This window comes from Rattus norvegicus, chromosome 3, assembly GCF_036323735.1.
Source record: "Rattus norvegicus strain BN/NHsdMcwi chromosome 3, GRCr8, whole genome shotgun sequence".
Classification (NCBI taxonomy): domain Eukaryota; kingdom Metazoa; phylum Chordata; class Mammalia; order Rodentia; family Muridae; genus Rattus; species Rattus norvegicus.
Window position 1 is genome coordinate 163,169,379 of NC_086021.1, and position 19,597 is coordinate 163,188,975.

At 50.9% G+C, this 19,597-nt stretch overlaps 1 protein-coding gene across 1 annotated transcript; it reads left to right on the forward strand.

Moving 5' to 3' along the window:
* The first annotated feature begins 481 nt into the window (after positions 1–481).
* Bpifb5 (BPI fold containing family B, member 5) lies at positions 482–19,114 on the forward strand. Its single transcript, XM_001074561.6, has 15 exons — positions 482–829; positions 1,831–2,047; positions 3,982–4,086; positions 5,001–5,132; positions 5,785–5,869; positions 5,960–6,023; positions 6,433–6,518; positions 7,066–7,248; positions 9,841–9,894; positions 10,184–10,336; positions 11,440–11,507; positions 11,667–11,712; positions 14,079–14,142; positions 16,885–16,964; positions 18,968–19,114. Exons 1-15 carry the CDS (start codon positions 652–654, stop codon positions 18,995–18,997), a joined length of 1,545 nt encoding a protein of 514 aa, XP_001074561.2. The 5' UTR covers positions 482–651; the 3' UTR covers positions 18,998–19,114.
* Positions 19,115–19,597: the final 483 nt, after the last annotated feature.

Below are 19,597 nucleotides of genomic sequence, written 5' to 3' on the forward strand. Positions count from 1 at the left end.
CACACATGTCACCCACACACTCACACACATATGTACACACACACACACACACACACACACACACACCCTTACCACCTTGGGATATATGCCAGTCACATCTTGCATTAGCAGCCTCCTCACAAGAGCGGGAGATACGCCAAAGGGAAAGGGCCCAAGCCCATCCCACTTCCTCCTTGGAGTCCAATGGCCACATTCTGAGCTTGCTGTCCCCTACCCCGGCCCTGCATCAGTGACAGGCTCTATCGGTTTTGGCCAAAAGCCCCTGGCTGCAAAGTGCCAAGAGAAGTGATTCTTTCGCTGAAGAATTGGGCTTGCCAAACCTTGCCAGGGGCCTTGTCTTCTCACCATGTACCCGCCCTTCACTTCAGAGCCTGGTGTATAAAAGTAGTCCTTTAAGAAACCTGGTGACACAGTCCTGAAAGATCTAGAAGGCTCCATTCAGAGCGGTAAGGACAAAGGAGACAGCACCCACATACACAGATGTTTGCTGTGCCTCCACCATTACATGGGGAAATAGAGCAAAGGTTCTTAGCATCTGGTCATCCTGGGTTCAGATCCAAGCTCTGCCACTTATGTTTTACCGTAAGGGTGTCAGGCCCAGAGCAGGGCTGTTAGAATATAAAAAGATGGGGACCAGGGTAGTGTGGGGTCATGGCACTGCGGGTCCCTGGAGAGAACGTAAGCTCTCACTTCCACGCTGCAGGTTCTGAAGGGAGGATGCTGCTGCTGCTGTGTGCACTGCTGTTCTGCTGGGGGATGCTGCCCCAAGCCCGAGGGATGACCCATGGCCCTCTCTTCCTGCGGATCAACAAGACCCAGCTGGAAACAGGTGAATCTCAAGGAATGAGCTTGGACAAGCATGGCCTCCAAGAAGGCAGAGCCATGGACAACAGCTCTGGGCTTCTCTGGTGTCCATTTACCAGTGTGCACAACTGCCCTTGCCCCTCCTCTGCTCTAACGCTTGTCACGAGCAGTCCTCGCCCTGCCATTCAAACCCTCCAATGTCCTCCTTACCACCTCCCACCGCATAGAGGTCATGGCTGCCTCCTTGGCTGTTTGTGGGCCCATCCCCCTTTCTCTCCTTCTAAATGTAGTGTGCTCTGACTGGGCCTAGAAGTCAAAGTCCTTACCACCCCTCCTCCAGAAATATCTTCTGATCTCCCTGTAGCAGTCAGGTCTCTCTAGCTCCCACAGTCCTCTGGTGAAACCTCGTCAATGAACTTGTCCAGACATAGCACCTGCTAACCTGTCTGTCTGCCTGCTGCTCTCCCTGCCACTTGTCTGAAGGGTTTGTCCCAGCTTGAGGATTGGTGACCTGGAGACATTTGCATGTGCTGCTGCTCTCCCTAGACCCTTCCATAATGAGTTCCTTCACCTCCTCGGGGTGTCTGCCCTAAGCCTCCTCCTTACAGCAGCCCTCGAGGACCTTCATGTCCGAAGCAGTCACTGCTCACCCCAGTCACGCTTAGACTCCGCCCTGCTTCATTTTCTCTGTAACACTTCCAAAACTTACTTTACTTGCTGGTCTGAGTTCTAGTTTGTCTTTCTCCCCGACTACCATGTCAACTCCAGAGCAGTGGGAGCCACGCAGCTCCTCGAGAAGAGGAGACTTACTTGCTGGCTGAGTTGGGATGGCAAGGCAAGGCTAAGCCAAGACAATCACTTAAGCACAGTAGTTTGAAACTAACCTGGGCAATATATTGAGATCTGAGCTCTGGTCTCCTGATAAGAACTTGTTGAATGGCTATCTTACCTTCTAGCTGAGTTCAGGTGCCAGTGGGTGTTTGCTGAATGGCTGAATGAACCCTGAGAAGTTGTTTTTGTCCCCAGACATCTCAGATCTACTATTAGAGTACCAGGTCCTGAAGGGTGTGATCAGGATGACTGTGACTGGATCCCCAAGTGAGGGTGTGTCTGTCCTGGACCGCCTGCCCTTTGTCAGAAAGGAGCTTGTCAAGAAGAAGAGTGGGCTGGACCTGTCACTCGTAGGGGACCTGCTGTCTGGGAAGACTATCCCTGAGCTGAAGAAGTTGCTGGAGACAGCCGGGTGAGTGGTCGATGAGGTAGCCTATGCCTCTCTTCTCCCTCAGGGGCCTTTCCCTGTCAAGTGGAGCAGAAGTGGGCGGGCAACCTGGTGTCTACAGCCTTTCCTCAGCCTCAAATGCATGAAGCAGGTGTCCTCCTACTTACTGTGTGGCTACCTTTCCAAACCTCTCCAAAGCCCTCCAGGAAAGAAGCAGAGTCTTCCCCTCTGTGGTTCCTCATTCCTATGCTTTACAAATATGAAGGGTTTCCAAAAATAGCTTCAGTTAACTGCCTGCCTTTGAATGACACGGCCATATCTCAAGATCCAAGTTTCCCAATTGGATGGGTTTGCCAGCACAGCCGCACTGAAGTGTCCGGAGCCAGCGGTCTCCCTGTAGAATGGCGGCCAAGGCAGGCGCCTGCAGCTGCTTCCTGGAGGCAGAGCTCAGCCTTTGCTCCTGGCATCCACTAGCAGCCTCTGGTGCTGGCACCTTGTGCCTGATACTGACATCTCTTGGGACATCCTTGAGTTCAAAGTCCCTTTCTCTAAGGACACAGCCATATTGGCTTATGGTCTAGGTTACTCTAGTATGACTTCACCCTTACTAATCATGCTGGCAGCCAGTGTCTTTCCAAATAAGGTCATGTTCTGCAGTCCTAGGGGCCAAAACTTGAACTTGGACATGGGAACATAGTACAACCCATGAAAATCTGGCCACACCTGTCCTGCCCTCCCACACAACGAGTGTTAGTGTCAGGTCTATAGTCCCTTAGCTGGTCCCCAGATACCCGCCATGCTGTCTGCTCAACCCTGAAAGGCTAGCAGAGCAAGAGCCCACCTAGACAAACAGTACTGATTTTATTTGCCTTGAGGGAGGCCTGCACAGCCACAGGCTCAGCCGTGAGTGCATGAGTCCCTCCCCAACATTAGCAAGGAAAGACGCATAGGTCCTAAGACTCCAGGCTCCAAAATGGATTTTCTGGTGGGAGTGAAATGGAGAGGCCGGGAACTATAGTATGGGGAACACTGCCCAGGGAGGCTTGGGAGGCAGCATAGGCAAATACCATCACCATGCCGGGTGCTGGCACTGTCCACCGCTTCCCCCACCCACCTGGGTAACCATGCCATGGTTTAAGCCTACCCTATCCCAGGACATGACTTGAGAGGGGAAAAGGAAAGCACCACATAATCTGATCCTAAAAATATCCTCCAGGCTGAGCAAGAAGATCAGAAGTTCAGTCCTCGGCTACATAGGAAGTTTGAGACCAGCCCAGACATATGAGACCCTGTTTTGAAACAAACAGGAAAAGAAACCCCTTCCAGAAGTCTCCTTGCTGGTAGCCAAGTTCCTCCCTATGAGAGAAGGTGTTGCTGCCAGCCTTAGTGGCTTCTGAGGAATCAGCAGCTGACACTGGTGTCCCTGGTGCAAACTTGACCCCTCCAAGCCCAGGGAGGAGAGACACCTGAGAAGGGAAGGCAAGGGAGCATAGTGCTGAAGAATGCTCGGCAGGGCCTGTGGGTCCCTCGTGGAAACTAGAGGGGCTGCCAGGACTCTTGCGTCCCCACGTTCTTGCCTGCTGGCTTTTCTTTCGAAAAGCTCATTGACTCTTATCCCTGAGACCTTGGAATCAGTCCCAGGGTCCCATGCGCATTGTCAAAACATCTCCCGCTGAACTACAGCCTCGGCCCCAGAGTCTGGTACTTGGAATCAGCCAGTTTTGTGTGTGCAGACTTAAGCTACGGTCCCTGCTTGTTAGAGGCTGACCCAGAGAAGGGTAAGGACTGCCCAGGTCCTCCAGGCTTAGAGACTGGAAGCAGAGTTCCGTGGTCTCTGGCAGACCACTATGTAAGGACAGGCTGCCCCAGAGCTCTCTCCACTTCTCCTGACACCAGCTTCCATTCTAAGTACTCCAGATACACACAGAGCCAGACACCTCACCCCCTGCCTCCCATAGGTTGGTCATAGAAGATGCCAAGGGACCAGAAGTCACCCTGGAAATTCTAAGTGACAGCCTTCTGCAGATCACACTGCGCTGCAAACTGTACCTCTCACTCCTGGAGTAAGTAGCCATGGCATTTCCTCCCCACATGCTGCCAGGAAGCAGGACTAACAAAAGCCATGTGTCACCACAAGCACATTCTACAAATACTGGCTGACAGGGAAACTGAGGTCTGGAATGGGGAAGCAGCCTGCGCTGGGTCGTTCAGTGAGTCTGCAGTAAGGGCTCTCTCCCATGCTATTGGTGCACGTGGGCACACTTGTGCTGATGGGACAGTCTGGGAAGGGTCTGCGGCCCCTGGGCTGAGCAGCTGAAGCAGGAGCACCCTTTCTCTGGGCGTGCGTCTAGAACCAGGCATAGCTCTAGTCCCTTACTGCAGTAGGTCAGGAGTCCATCTTCACATCCCTGGACCAAGTGGCTGTCCCCGTGGCCACCTGCAGAGGCAGTGATACAGACACACGTTGGCTAGTGAAGTAGGGAGGGTCACCATGCCCTTTGGGAATATACCAGTCCCCGCCTTTCTTGGGAATATGATTTTTGGTGCAACTTTATCACTTAATGGGGGAGTCTTTGACCATTCCACCTGGAATGCATTTGATCTCATCTGGTGTCAGAAGCTAAGCAGACCCCTTAGTAAGTGCTTGGATGAGAGGTGTTAAGCCTAAGAGAGCACTGTGACAGAGTCAAGGGGCCCTGAGAAATGTCTCTGCACCCTGGGGAACATATTACAGCCTTGGTTGGGATAGTGTGGCAATAGTAAGATCCAGCTGAGAGAGCCTGTGTCCCATCTCAAGGTCACACTCAGTGTCTGCTGCCCTCATGAGGACCTCGGCCCAGTGCTGTCCAGTCTGCCAGCAGATTCTGTATTTTAAGGAGTTCGCCTAGTTTCAAATGCAAGCTGCAGCCAGCTCATGACTTTTGGTCTCAACCTTAGACTCTACCTGGGAGCCTGCCCAGACATATTGTCCCTACAGGAGCCTATGGCTGGAAGCCATCAAGAATATACGCATTGGAGTACGGCTAGAACAGATAGGGAACAAGACCCGAGTAGCCTTCGAGGATTGCCACACGCCACCCGGAAGCCTGAGCATTGAGATCTTGAAACGGTGAGCACTTCTGAGTTCTTCCTGAGCCTCCCCTGAGTCCTGCGCTGGCCCAGCCCCTTCTCCAGTGGTCCTTCTCTAAAATTCTGGGCTGGGGGTGCCTCTCCTTCAAAGCCACAGAGTATACATGTCACCGGTCAGCCTCTCTTGCCTCCACACTAAGGGTCATGGTAAGACTCAACCTCTGCTTAGCTACTCCCTAACAGTGGGTGCTGGCCAGCTACGGACTTCTGGGAGCCTTGGTTTCATTGCTTACGGTACTCAGCCCGCATGGAACGGTCCTGGGGAGGAGATTACTAACCGACTTACATAGCACAGAACCTGACACCCAAGGGGATCAATTATTCATAGAGACATGATCTCCTCATTGCCAATGGGGCCACTTCCTCCTTGAAAATCCCAAAGACTTTTATAGAAGATCAAATACAAATAAGGACATAATGAAGAAAGTCAGAGAAAAAAACACATGGATGTAAGGGGGGCAAGAAGATGGAGGAGGAGGGCAGAAGGTGGGAATGCTGGGGAAGAAAAGGTAGTTACTGTGGCCTTCCTGCTACCCTGCCTAGGGGACTTTTCCTCGGCTGTGTTTGGCTTTCCCCTCCCTGCCCACACCTTTAGCACACCCCATGTATGCTACCTGCCATCCCTCCCCTAGATCAGACACCTTGTTGCCAAACCAACTGCTGGAACTGGTGGCAGACACCCTGGATGGATCCCTGCCCTTTTTCCTGCAGAAGATAGTGAGTCACCAGGGGAGAGGGGTGGGGCCCCCAACAGAGACCCTCTACCATGGCCCTGTTCCAGCAGGAACCCCTCTTCTCTCCCTCTAGGTGTGCCCTGTGACCACAAACCTGATCAACTTCCTGCTGGAAGACATGCTACACATCATTCTTCGTATGTGGCTGGTGGTCCGATGCCCCTTGCCATGTGCCATGTGTCTGTCTACAGGAACATACCCAGGGACAGGACACCCATGCCTACAGGAAGGATACTTTCTAACTGGGAAAAGGATGGGACAGTATAGTTTGTATAGTTTTGTGACAAGTACCATGTCACTTGCCCTCCGAGCTTCGGTCTCCCTATCTGTTAAGCAGGATCAATGGAAGGCCTATAGGCAAGGCCTGTTAGAACAATACCAACAACCAGGCACAAAGCCATCACGCAACAAGTGTTCCTTATTTCAGGAGGCTCAGCCATCAAAACCCTTAAGGCTGAGCAGGGGAGAAGGGATTTCTCCCTGCCTCCCACAGCATCCTTCCCACCTCTGCCTCTGGCTGAGTTTGGTTTTATTTCTGTGCCACAGCTCCTGTCATCTCTGATCCCAATGATTTCCAGTACTATTTGACCACCACAGAGTTCACAGAAGGAGCCATCCTGATGAGAGTGGAGGTGAGCGACTCCAGGCTGCCATGGGCCCTTGGGGACCTGCTGGGGGAGGAGGGGCAAAGAGAAAGGGAGGTAGGGCTTCCTGGGAGGGGAAGGAGCAAAGCGGAAGACAGGCAAGAGAGGAGCCGGACAAGGGAGTGGAAAGAGAACGGGAGCCCAGGGAGCGAGTCAGGCCAGCAGGAGAACAGCTGAGCCCGCTCCCAGATGGGGAAAGTGTGGACAGAGAATGGCTGAGGACTGCCCAGCTCCTGTCCACTGCCTTGATGTCTCTCTGTAATGGAAGGTAGGAAGGACAAGAAGGTCCAGGAGGGACAGGGTGGAGTTCCATGGAGGAAAGCTCTGGCTCGTCTCTCATGGAGGATTCGAATGAATGACGTCACCTCACTAGGCCTCGGTTTCCTTGTGTTCAGATGGCTCCCATCTGATGATAAGACACTGTTGGTTAGGCTCACAAGAAATCGTGTCTGCTGGAGTCTGCGTAGTGAACTGTGATCAGGTGACCACCAGGGGGCGCTGTCCCCACTGAGCGTCTTCCATCATTTCTTTGAAGCTTGTGACTCCCTGTGGCCCACACCAGAGGCCCCCCAGGTCAGAGCACGTGGTTCTCCCACCTCTCCCAGGATTATCCCAGAACAGCATGGCAGACTTTGCCTTTTGGCTAGAAATCTACAATGACATCCTGGCCTGCCTCTACACCAGTCAGGAGATCTTCATAGAGCCCCAGGATTCCTCGGTGAGTGCTGGGAGATGGGCAGGAGAGAGGAACAAAATGCCCCTGCCTGTTTCTTACATGGTAAAACCAAGACCCCACTCACAAAAGTCATTTCCTCACTCTAGACTTGAGCAGGCTAACCTTACTAGTTCCTTTTGATCTTTTGGAACCCAGAGCAGAAGCCCCATTATCTGAGAGGAGGAACACTCACACCCTTCTCTCTTCATAACGCACACCCATTCTTACACAGCAGATATTTATAAAAGCCTGCAGTGTGCTGGCCCTGTGCACACAGGTCCCTACCATGCAGAGATCAGAGTGCCATAGGGGGGATTGAAAACTGAACAAGAAATGTTCTGGTAAATGAAAGGGTTGGGGGTGGGGTGTTCACAAGGGACACTGAGATAGATGGCCGGGGAGTATAGAGTTTATTAGGGGAGTTATTCACACTAAGGTCAAACAATGGACAACAATGTGGCGGAGTCTCTGAAGGAGGCTCAGAGCCTCCCTGGCAGAGGTGGAACCTGTTGTCATATCCTTCAGAGGTTGAGGAAGTTTCACAGCACAACCCTGCAGCCTGGCTCTCTGCTCTCCAGGAGGAGAGTGTGGGAGGGGCAGGGTGAGAGCTCACTGATACCTACTTTGATGTTCTTACTTCCTGGGTGAGAGTCTGATCCCTTTTAGCTAATGTCTCACAGACAATGTCTCAGAAAGTGCCTGCCACTATCTGTGAGAGGAAGCCACTGTAAATATCATTTGTGGCCTGGGCAGAGGGCTGGATTCTAATGGTACATCATTACAGTAAGTAGTCAGCTTTGCTTAAAGCAATCAGGGCAGCCAGAAGGCTACCTGGATGTTGGTGCTGGGGAAGGCATATCTGAGGGTGGCCTCTATGCTGGTGAGGACACACACACACACACACACACACACACACACACTCAGGCACTCGCACACGTCCCAGGGCTGATGGGAACAATAAGGAAGCCCACTGCATACATCGCTGCTCAAAAACTCACGGCAGCTTCTCACCACTCCCAGAATAGAAGCAAGGCTCCTGGACAATCTGATGCCCTGTGTCTCCCCAGCTCTGCCTTCTGACTCCTTGCGTTCTAGGCACACGGGCGGCACTGGTCCCCAGCTCAGTGCTTTGTACACACATCTTTCTCTTCCCTTTCTCACATTCTTTCTTCACTGGTAGTCTCAGCGTGAATGCCATCTCCTCACACGGCCCCTTCAAGATGGCTGTAGAGATCTGAGAAAGTGCTCTCTCTCTCTCTCTCTCTCTCTCTCTCTCTCTCTCTCTCTCTCTCATACTCTTTCAAAACACTGATCTCATTTTAACTCTATAGATAATTACATATGTGTATATAATTATATATGCAAAGTGCATAGATGTGTAATTACATGTAAAATTACATATGCATGTAAATTATATATGCAACGTGCATATGCACATACATGTGGAGCATCCAAAATTCAGATCTGATATCTACAGTGCTCCAAGATCTGAAAAACTTTACGTGTCCACAGGACACCACAAGTGGACATGCCGCGTCCAGAAACTTTACACCAGACAAAGGAAGTTGTTTAAAACAGTTACACCAATGAGTGCCCAGACTAGAGAAGTGACCTGTTCGAGGTCATCTGCAGGTGGGACTGGCTGTAGGCAAGAGAGGTCTCCTCATGCCTTTACTTGCTACAGAGTTGAAAGTTAATTCCTGGCCCACCACCAAGCAACTAGTAAACTAATCAGACTCTGTGCAGAGTGAACTGAGACGCATTGCTTTATTAAGAGCGGGGACGTTCTATGGGTCCAGGCATTGAGTGCCGCGCACAGGGTGCAAGGCTGTGTGACCAGCATGCTCCTTCCTGTGCTTGTGTGTGAGTAGAAAAAGTCTATCAGGACATACTGCAAAATGTCAACAGTAGTTACCTCTGAGAATAGGATTCTGAGGGAAAAGGAAAAAGAAAGGGGGAATTTTACTTCAGATATTTCTCTAATCTTCTCTGTGATGACTTGTGACTCACTGTAGCTCGGAGGTCAAGAATACGCTTAGTGCTCCCTGAAACTCAGTGAAGTATTGATAGCTGGGTAGGAATGTGAGAAGGCTATAGCAGGAAATTATTCATGGCATATCTGTGGAGCATGGACTGTTCTCTAGGAAACTCTCTGATTCACTGTATTTAGAGGATTTTTCATAGTAAGAGGCTACAGGTAGAAGCTTGGTGGCTAGAGAGATTGCCTGGCTTGCCTAGCATACATGAGGCCCTGGCTTCAGTCCCAGGCGTCGTGCATACCTGTACTCTCAGCATTTGGAGGGAGCATCGAGAATTCAGCTCCGTCATGAGTCTGAGGGCATCATGATAAACAAGACCCTGGCTCCAAAAAAAAGTATAACAAATGCTAGGAGAAAATTATAAAAATCGTAGAAAGTTTGCCTTTCCAGATAAACGACTCTGAACAGCCACACACGTGACTGTCTTGAGCCAAGGCTAACTCCTGTGCGGGCAGCACGTCCAGTGCAGGCAGCTGCCTCCTGGAGCCCTCGGTCTGCTCAGGACACACTTAGAGGACTCGGAGGACTCTAAAGGGCTTGGTCTTTGCCTTTCTAGGAAGTTGGCCTGTGGCAACTGCTGTCCCTGAGAAGCTCACAGTCCCAGCCAGGGGTAGGTATGATGCCTGCCCCTCCCCCAGCACCCTGGACTAGGAAAGCTGGACCAGAAGGTTCCATGGATGTGTTCTATTTTTCTGCTATGGACTCCAGAAGGACTGCACCCCTTTATGGTGTCAGGATGTGAAGCAATAGGATACTACCACAGCAAGATGTTGTAGAGCTAGAGGAGAAACTCAGTCCCCTACCTCATAATAGAGTCTGCTTCCCACCCTTCCACACCAGGGCCAAGGAAAGCCATCTTCTAGCTCTCCTTCCTGTTTCTCTGCTTTAACCTCACTCAGGCTTATAATCTGACCAGAGGGAGCCTGGGCCTGATCATTAGCGCCCCACAACCCCCTACTGTCCACCTTGATGGCTGCAGGACCACCGTCACCCAGCAGGGCTTACTGACGCTGCAGGGGACCAACAATGCCTCCTCTGGGGCAGTTGCCTGGGTGAGTGAAACACACGGATTTAGTTCCCAGCCTGCAGACTGAGGGCAGGAAGATGGGACAGCCATGACCAATCCCACCACTGTCTGCTACCAGTCTACGCATGGGCAGCTGCACCCACTGCTACGACACTAACAGTTTCTGAACTAATAGTCTCCCACTGGGGCTCCCCAAGGACCTCGTAGGCCATGAAGAAGTTTTGGCTCCAGACCCTATAATAGGTGTAGCTAGGGCTTCCAAAGGACTCCAAGGTCCCTAAAGGACTCGGTCTTTGCCTTGGGCAAAGCTTAAGCATGGCTGAGTAACAAAGCTGAAAGAAACCTGGGGCCAAGATGCTCCTGACAGCCCCACCACTGGAGAGAACGTTGGAGAACATAGCTGCCATCATCACCCACTGCCAGATTGCAATGGTTTAATTCTGAATGTCCTGACCTCCAAATTGGAATCAGCTGAGGGGCAGACAAGTCATTGTGCCGTAGATGTCCTGCGTGGCATCCTAAGGATGGGATAGGGTCCTCAGATCCTCCATGGCATCATTGTATGGCCGAGAACTAGCTATCCCCCATGGAGGAGAAAACCCCTGTACCTGTGCACGAAGTCACAGAAGTGTATCAACACTCTCACAAAACCAAGAGGAGCGAGATGCTAGTCCTCTACTGGAAAAGCTGAGGCAGAGGGATCACTTGAGTCTAGAAGTCTGAGACCAACTTGGGCAACACAGCAAGAATCCACTTAAAATTAAAACAAACAAACCAGTCCGGCTTTTTGTTCTTGTTATCGTACAGCCCTTGGCTACTGTGAGGCCCTTCCAACATGTACACAGGTAGCGAGCCCACTGACTGCCAGAAACAGTGAAGGCCCAAGCCTGCCTTTCCATTGGGGGTGCCTCAGGTTCAGGCCTAGCCTCCCCTCCCCCAGGAGCAGCCAGCGCCATCGGTGCCTCCTCTCCCAGTGAGGCCCATATACAGTGTGGGGAAGACAGCAGCATGGTACAGGGTGAGGACCATGGAACAGAACAGAGATTTGTGCAATTGGGGTTGGGGCCAGAGGCCCCCATTGAAGGGACCAACTCCAACTCTGCTCTGCCTGCTTTCAATCCCTCACAGCAACTCCTCTGCAAAGGCGTGTTCTCCTCAGGGAGTCAGAAACAGCAACTCCAGGTCACACCACATGGGTAACGGGTTTGAGTCTGGAATATGCGACAACTGACAGGGAGGTGGGGAGCAAAGGAGTGGTGAGGGATGGCTGCCCCTGCTGTGCCTGAGGTAGGGCAGTGCTTAGACACCCACCCAGACTGAGATCACTTACTGACCTACTCTCTTTCCTCTGGCAGAGCTGTGGTCACTTTGGGCTCCTACCCTACCATCATGGAGAAGCAGGTGAGTCCCTGCCTTAAGCCCTGTGCTCTAAAGGCTCCATAAATGCACATTGTAAATGGTCTCAAGTCACTGACACAGGATTGAAACTCAGAGTCATACTCTGTCCCTAATCCTATCTTACCTTAAAGCCCCCCAACTCCTACTGGAGTAGGGTGAGGCCTCTGGGGCTCTGGCTTGCCTAATTATGAATATAACAAATATTAAGTGAGCACCTACTATGTGCCTAGTCTTGCTTTAGGTACACAGATGGGTCAAGTATCAACACAAAGGCCCCCACCCTTTTGAAATTCACATGCTGGCAGACATAAATAGTCCCATATAGAACCATATATTTATATGGGCCTATAAACCTCAACAAAGCAAATTATATGGCATAGAGATAGGTGACAGCACCATGAAGAGAGAAGCAAGTCAGTGTGGGGATCAGCAACATTAGAAGGAAGTCTGGGAAGATGTCACAAGCTGGCTGTTCTTCCAAAAGACCAAGCTCAGTTCCCAACACCCGTGTGGAAGCTCGCAACTGTCTGTAACTCCAGTTCCAGGGGATCTAACACCCTCAGACAGACAGACATGCAAGCAAAACTCCAATGCACATAAAACGTGTGTGTGTGTGTGTGTGTGTGTGTTTAAAGGAATCTGAGGGATGCACTAATGTGAGCTTTTTTTTGGGGGGGGGGGGTAAGACAGGGTTTCTCTGTGTAGCCCTGGCTGTCGTGGAACTCACTCTGTAGACCAGGCTGGCCTTGAACTCCGAGACCCACCTGCCTCTCTGGACCGAGTGCTAAGATTAAATGTGTGGGCCACTACTGCCCAGTGGAAGTGAGCTTCTAAGGAAAAACTGAAACAGAAGTAGGGAGAGTAGGGATTTCAGGAAGAAGTGAACCAAAGACCCAGGACTGAAGGTGCCCCAGGGCTGAGGGAAGAGCAGGGGTCTGGAGCGGAGAGGGCATCAAGACATCAAGACACAAAGAGGGGGCAGAGCAGGTCATAGTGAGGCCAAACTGGGATGACTTTTCCTCAGAACGAGATGGAGGCCTTGCTCGAGGCTGGAGAGCATGAGCAGCACCAGAGAAGGCAGTGGGACCTGTAACAGGGTACAGTCAGCACAGAGTAGATAAGAGTCCCAGGAGGTGACGGTGGCTGTGCACACAAGAGTCAGGAACTGGGATTTTAAAGCTTGACCTAGCTAACAGGATCCCATGATGGGTCAGAGAGGGGAAGGAGGTGGAGTTTCATCTAAGATGGGGCAGGCTCACTAAGGGCTAACCTTGATCTCTAGGTCAAACGCAGAGGTGCAGGGAGCTGAGCATCATGGGTGAACTGACAGGCTGGCCTTCAGTCCCTGAGCTCAAGCCACTGTTGATGCAACCTGCACCTCTTCCCCACGTCCTGCTTGGAAGAAGGATGCCCATAGTAAAGCCCCTTTCCCATGGCCCACACATCCTCTCTGTAGGCCTGTGTGCAGAGAATCTAACCCTAAAGGAGGAAAGTCCCAGGAAGGTGGGGCTGAGTGAGGGTGTGAACCAAGAGACACAGTAGGGAGATTTCCCTGGGCTGGAACCCAGGCCTTGCGTGAGACCCACTAACCAGCCCTGCCCTACGGAATACTACGGTCATTGGCACATCACTTCACTTGCATAGACTCTTGGTCAAAGACAGCAAGACTCTTGCTCTCAGGTCAGGAAGCTCAACTGTGACATCATAGGGCATCCATCAGACCAGGGTGACTATGCATGGTTTCAGACAAATTATACCTTAAATAAAGCTACCCACCCACACCTCAGACTAGTAAGCCAGCAAACTAAGTATCTGAAGGAGTCTTCTTCTGTGTTCGGATAAGTTGGGACAGTCCTGATCAAGACTCCCTTGCACATTCCTCGGGATGGGAGGCTTGCTGTTTCAGTGGGTCCCACTGTAAGCAGCTCTCAGTCCTAGAAGGACTAGAGTTGGTCCCTGTGAAGATGCACCCTGGGCTCCCATGGATCCATCTGTTCCCTTCTCTGGGGCTGCCCTGCACAGATGGTGCCTGGCTGGGGGGGTGGTGTCTCCTTTTTTGACCCCCTCAGGGTTCCCTTGGGCCTTCACTAATCTGACCCAAAGGTTCCAAAGTCCTTCAAAAGTGGCATCAGTATAGATACAGTGGCCCCTGTAACCCAGTGCTAGGGAGGCGGAGGCAGGAAGATAGCAAGTTCAAAGCCAGCCTAGACTACAAAGGGAGACTTTGGTATTTTTTAAGATGGTATCTGTGGGACATCTCTGGACTCTGTGTGGCAGCTGTACTGTAGGCTCTCCCTATCCTAGGCTGGCACATCCCCATCCATGTGCCAAGCTAGAGGAACTGAGCTGCCTACCGTCTCCCATTGCAGGGAGAGTACCTGAAGGCCTTGCTGTTGGCTGTCCTGAAGAGGTGGTTCCTGCCTCATCACAACAGTGAGTCTCGCTGTACCTCTCTGTCCACCTCTCTGTCTGGCCACACTCACAGTACATTGCTGGGGGCAGCACCAGGCCTATTCACAGGGGCTGCCAACACTTGCCTGGGTTGAGGCTGACTTCCCGGAAAAACAAGAAGCAGCCCACCCCTGAGCTCTCAGAAATAGTTGTAGAGACTGCTAATGCTGATGCAAGCTCAGAGCACGGACAGGTGGCCAGGAGAGTGACTTCAGGGAGTGACTTCAAGTCTCAGTGAAGAGGCCATCAGAGGGGAGGGGCCACTCAGCTCAGCAACTACAGGGCCGAGAGTCAATGGTCCCAAGTAGAATGCTAGATGGGCTGAAGCCAAGAGGCTGGCCAAAGTGTGCTCACACGGTAAATGTGACCAACGGGGCTGAAAGCTGAATGTCACAATACGTCACCCTCACCTCTGGCTATCAGGAATCCAAAGTTTTCCAAAAATCCCTGTCTGCTCCTGGGCTCCACAGATGCTAAGACAAGGCGATGCCTTGTGACAGCTAAGGAGGTGAGCTAGGAAGGCGAAGGGCAAGCCTAAGCACTGGGCTTCCTGGCCTGGCCATTCCTTGGACACAGTGTATCCCATCACCCATCACCCATCACCCATCACCCATCATCCATCACCCATCACCCATCCCCCATCACCCATCCCCATGGTTACTTGGTCAGTAGTCAGTACCTGTATCCCACGGCACAGTGAACTTCCAGAGACATAGGTCCTCGTGTTTCTCATTGTGTTCCTAGCATCCTGTCCAGACTCACACCAAGTGATATAAGATCTCTCTCTCTCTCTCTCTCTCTCTCTCTCTCTCTCTCTCTCTCTCTCTCTCTCTCTCTGTATGTGTGTGTATGTGTGTATGTGTATGTCTGTCTGTGAGTCTGTGTTTGTGTGTGTGTGTGTGTGTGTGTGTGTATGAGAGAGAGAGAGAGAGGAGAGAGAGAGAGAGAGAGAGAGAGAGAGAGAGAGAGAGAGAAGAGAGAGAGAGAGAGAGAGAGAGAGAGAGAGAGACTCTTGAGGAATTACCTGGCTCAGCCTTCTCATCTTTCAGATGGGCCCACTCTACAGACCCAGAGAGGTTAGGTGACTTATCCAACATGACCCAGCAAATCTCTGACCAAGCTGAGTCCAGGAGCCTGACTTCTTGCCTTCTCAATTGAGAATCTTTTGTGCTCTGAGAACAATCACTTTGAGAAGCTGGCAGAGACTCGAATGTTAGCCAGGCTTCCATCCTGAGGTCTATGGTGGCTAGGGAAGGTTCTGGGCATGAAACGAGCAAATCTGTTCAAAAGGGAGCCTAACTGGGCACAGAGCAGGGGGCAGTAGAAGGCCCAGCAGGGCAGCCAGGGAGGTCAGACAGCAAGGATGCCGCCTGCAAGGGGCTGGGGAGATAGGACCTACTCATTCTGTGCCCACCACAGGATTTCACTCAATGCTTGTGTGACATACCCCATAATACCACAAGGGTCAAAAGACAATCCAGAAAGCAGGCCAGGCACAGAAGTTGGTATGGTCATGCAAGGTCTAAACACCAGGTCAGGAGCCTGTTCGGTGACACAGGGTACTGCTTCATACTACAGCTCCACCCAGAGGAGAAAGGGGCAGGGTGAGAGCCCATGAGAAAGCCCAGGAGGGCTGTATGAAACAACTTGAGGGAAAAAAGTAAAAATAAAAAGCAATGGAGGCTTGGGCAAGCCTCGTGGAAGAGACTAGAATGAGGAGCGCTCAGGCTGAGGACCCAGGGAGGTCTGGGGACAAATGGAAGAACAAATTCTTGGGCTCTTCTTCTCCCCCCCCCCCGCCCCCACCACCTAACTTCCAAGTGACCATTAGGCCAAGAGAAGATGCCAGGTCACTCCAAGGCCAGAGTAGCTGGGGGGTGGGAGGGGGAATGGGGTGGAGCAAGACCACTCAGCACAGGAGGGAGGCCATGCCAGGCCCTCAGTTTTTCACAACTCAGTCTTTGAAAATCATCCAACCGAATGGTTAGTTCACAGAAGCACTAATTGCAAACTGACCGGCTCTATAAATTTACTGATCTGAGGCTTAGTTTTAGATGTTTGTCAAGGAAGCATATCTGTGAATACTTACCCTCTTTGATATGGTCAATGGATATTGTTGACAGGGCCAAACATCTAGTGCTTTCAGGTTTCCAGTTGATTCAGACTCCTGATTCAGACATCTATTTTCAAGATGTTTCATTTCTACCACCCTGGTAGGATATTTTAGGTTCAGTGTGAGAATTGGGTAGACTATATTTCCTGAGTAGATTTATAGGAAACCTTCAATCTTCAACAAACTGAATCTTCCTTAAAACACCATGAAGAAGGTGAACTTCCTAACAGTACTCACAAGTCTGGAGTGTTTTTAAGAAGAATGTTCCTTTAAAAGACAGGAGTGAGTGAAGGTGTGGAGGGACTGTGAGTCAATCAGGGTTGTACAACCCGGGGCTCACAGGACACATGTGTATATCCCAGAATAGTATGAATATGGCCCAGCCCATTTGTAGATGGTAATGTCATATTGAAACGTCAAAAGTTGTACCCCCCTAGTGAAGTCTGTTTTCCCTGGGATGCCTGCTGTTCAGGGCTGCCTGGTTAAGTAGGAGGTTGGAACACAAACGGTCCTGAGGCTAGGGGCTGGGGTCTGTAGCTACACGGAACCTCCCAAACATACCTGCAGGACAGCCTGCCCACCAGGCCCTGAGCTCTGCCTTTCTCTTGCAGAGTGGCTCCGTGAGCACAGCCTCCCACTGGCCAACATCAAAGGCATCTCCTTCAGCCATGCCCAAATGGACTTCTCTGAGGTAAGTGCAGGGGAGAGGTCTCCCTGTGATGCTCAGCAAATGGGCAGGAAGTTAGAGCCTGAGGCCACTTCCAAAGCCCTCAGCCATCTTGAATGTGGTACTTCAGTTATAGAGGAATTGACTGAGGCCTTGGCATTCAGCATGAGTCCCTCAGGAAGCCAAAACACAGGGCTCATCAAGATCATCTTCCCCTACACAGATAAAGTCAATGTTATTCTCCCCCACTTTGATTGTGAGGAGACTCGAGGCTCAGAAAGGGAGAAAAACGGGGCCAGGGTGACAAAGCAGGAAGCTTTATCAGACCTCAAAGTTAATGATCTCAGCTAGGACCACCCACCTCCCTAGAACTGAGATGTCCTGCTTGTACCTAGGGCATCCACAAATAGTGCCATTGTATCCAGTGCCTACAAGCATTCAGGGGTGGGAAGCAGGGATCGGGTAGGAGGCCAGAGGCAGCCCACCTGACGTAAGAAAGCATAAGGGGCCCCTGAAGTGCTGCCTGGTGGATCTGCTCACAGGCCTACCTGCCTCCTATCCCTATCCTGGCTTCCGTTCCTTCCCAAGTGGGTCAAAGTTCATACAATGAAAGTTCCAGGTCTGGGGGCTCAGTGTTGCTGCTCTTCTCAAGGACCCAAGCTCCACTCCCAGCACAACCTCCTGTAAGCTCCAGAGGACCCGATACCCTCTTCTGGCTTCCATTGGTCCCCGCACACTCATGGCATACACTCAAAGAGGCATACAAACGTATACATAGATACAAATGAATTAAAAATAGAATTTTTTAGAAAGATGAAAAATATTTGAAGGAAGTTGTCAAAGAACAAGTTGGAAGGCAGACAGAAACATAATCTCAAGTTAACAGAGTATATCTCCCATAATAATCAGTCTCCTAAAGGCTGGATGTGACTATGATAAACTCCGCACTGAGGCAGGAGGGACAGGACAGACAGAGAAAGACAGAGACAAGGACCATGGAGAGTGGAGAAGGTATTGCTAGGAAGGGTAGGTCTCAGACATATCCTCATGTTCTCATCTCTCCACCTGAAAAGAGTTCCAAGGTTGCGGCACATCCCAGCACTCAGGAGGTGGAGGCAGGAGCCTCATGAGTTGCAGGCCAATCTGGGCTACATAACGGGACCCTGCATCAAAAGGAAAGGCAGGACAAAGGCGTGAACTTGAACTTTAGGACCACAAGCTTAGGCCCTCGGCTCCCATCCCCATTCCTGACTACAAAAGCCTGCCTTCCAGACCCTGAAATGAGAAAGGCAGCAGGCATAGCCTTATGGGACCACTCTGTGTCCCTCCCCCACCCAAATTCCCAGTCTGCTGTTCCTCCCTGACATCAGCCTAGGGACCTTAGAGAATAGAGATCCTTGCTTGGGTAGGTCTAGAAGAACACATCCAGATAGTCCAGGGTTTGTGACTGCCCTAAAAATGCCACCAGTCCTGGCACCATCAGGTCAGGTGCTGACTGGGGTGTGTGGGGTCTGTTGATGGGTCTGGGTGACCAGAGTACAGCCAGAGTCTTCCAGGCACTGAAGTGTTGCCTCCTCATAACCAGACCTGTGCAAAGCAAGCCTTGCTTACCAACTTGCTTCTAGGCTGCCTTGTAGGCTGCCATTGTCCAGGTTGTGAGTTACATAACTACAGAGTGCACCAGGCAGACTGTAGTGTAGAGGGGGAAATGCCAGCTGGAGCTAGACAGGCACAACGTACGCATCCTTACATGGCTGCCCTGATTGCTCAGTCACTCGCTCACTGTCCTTTGTTCACAGTCAACGTCTCAAGAATAGCTAGTGTGAATAGTCTAGTGTGCTGCTCTTTTCATCAATGCTCCCAAGACTCCTTTTCCTCTCCACTCTATGCCCTATCCACTCAGTCCCTGACTCTTCTGTCTTAGAGTCACAGGTGTGGGCCCCTCTGGAGTGCCAGCAGCGGACTGTGAGAAGTGGGGCACATAGAGAGACTCTGTGCTATATAGAATCTATATGTATAATCTACAGGATTACATCCTGCTGACCGTCCCGGAGTAACCATTCTGCTGGGGCTCTATCCCTGCCCACAGCTGCACACACTCAAGAGCCCGAAGTCCAGGATCAGCGTCAGTCCCAGTGCAGTTCACGGCTGTAATAAAGATGTTTCCTCTGTGAGTCTGGGTCTGAGTCTCATGTGTTTCCTGGGAGCTGGGAAGATGACTTGAAGTGTTTAAATGACAGGCATCCTTCCCAGCTCTAGTTTTCCTATGACCCTTCTAGAAAGTGCTCTGAGTTCTGTCCTCAATACCCAGAAAATGGCAGAAGGAAATAGGATAAGGGTTTATGGATGGGGGAGTACACATTCATAAATCAAAATATTATTTTGTGATTAAATTTTCCCTGCATTTCCCTTTTTTAATCAATGATAAAATTTTAATTTCAATGCAGCAATTATTAATGTATTCACACTTTAAACATTCTCATTCTGTCATGAATAATGACTAAGATCCTGAATTTAAAACTTTTTTTCATTTATCATAATGGTATGCTACATAGACTGTGGGAGGGGGCAGTGATCGGGATGTAAGCTGAGTAAATGAATGAATGAATAAATAAATAAAAAGTAAATAAATAAATAAAGAAATAGTACAAATAAAT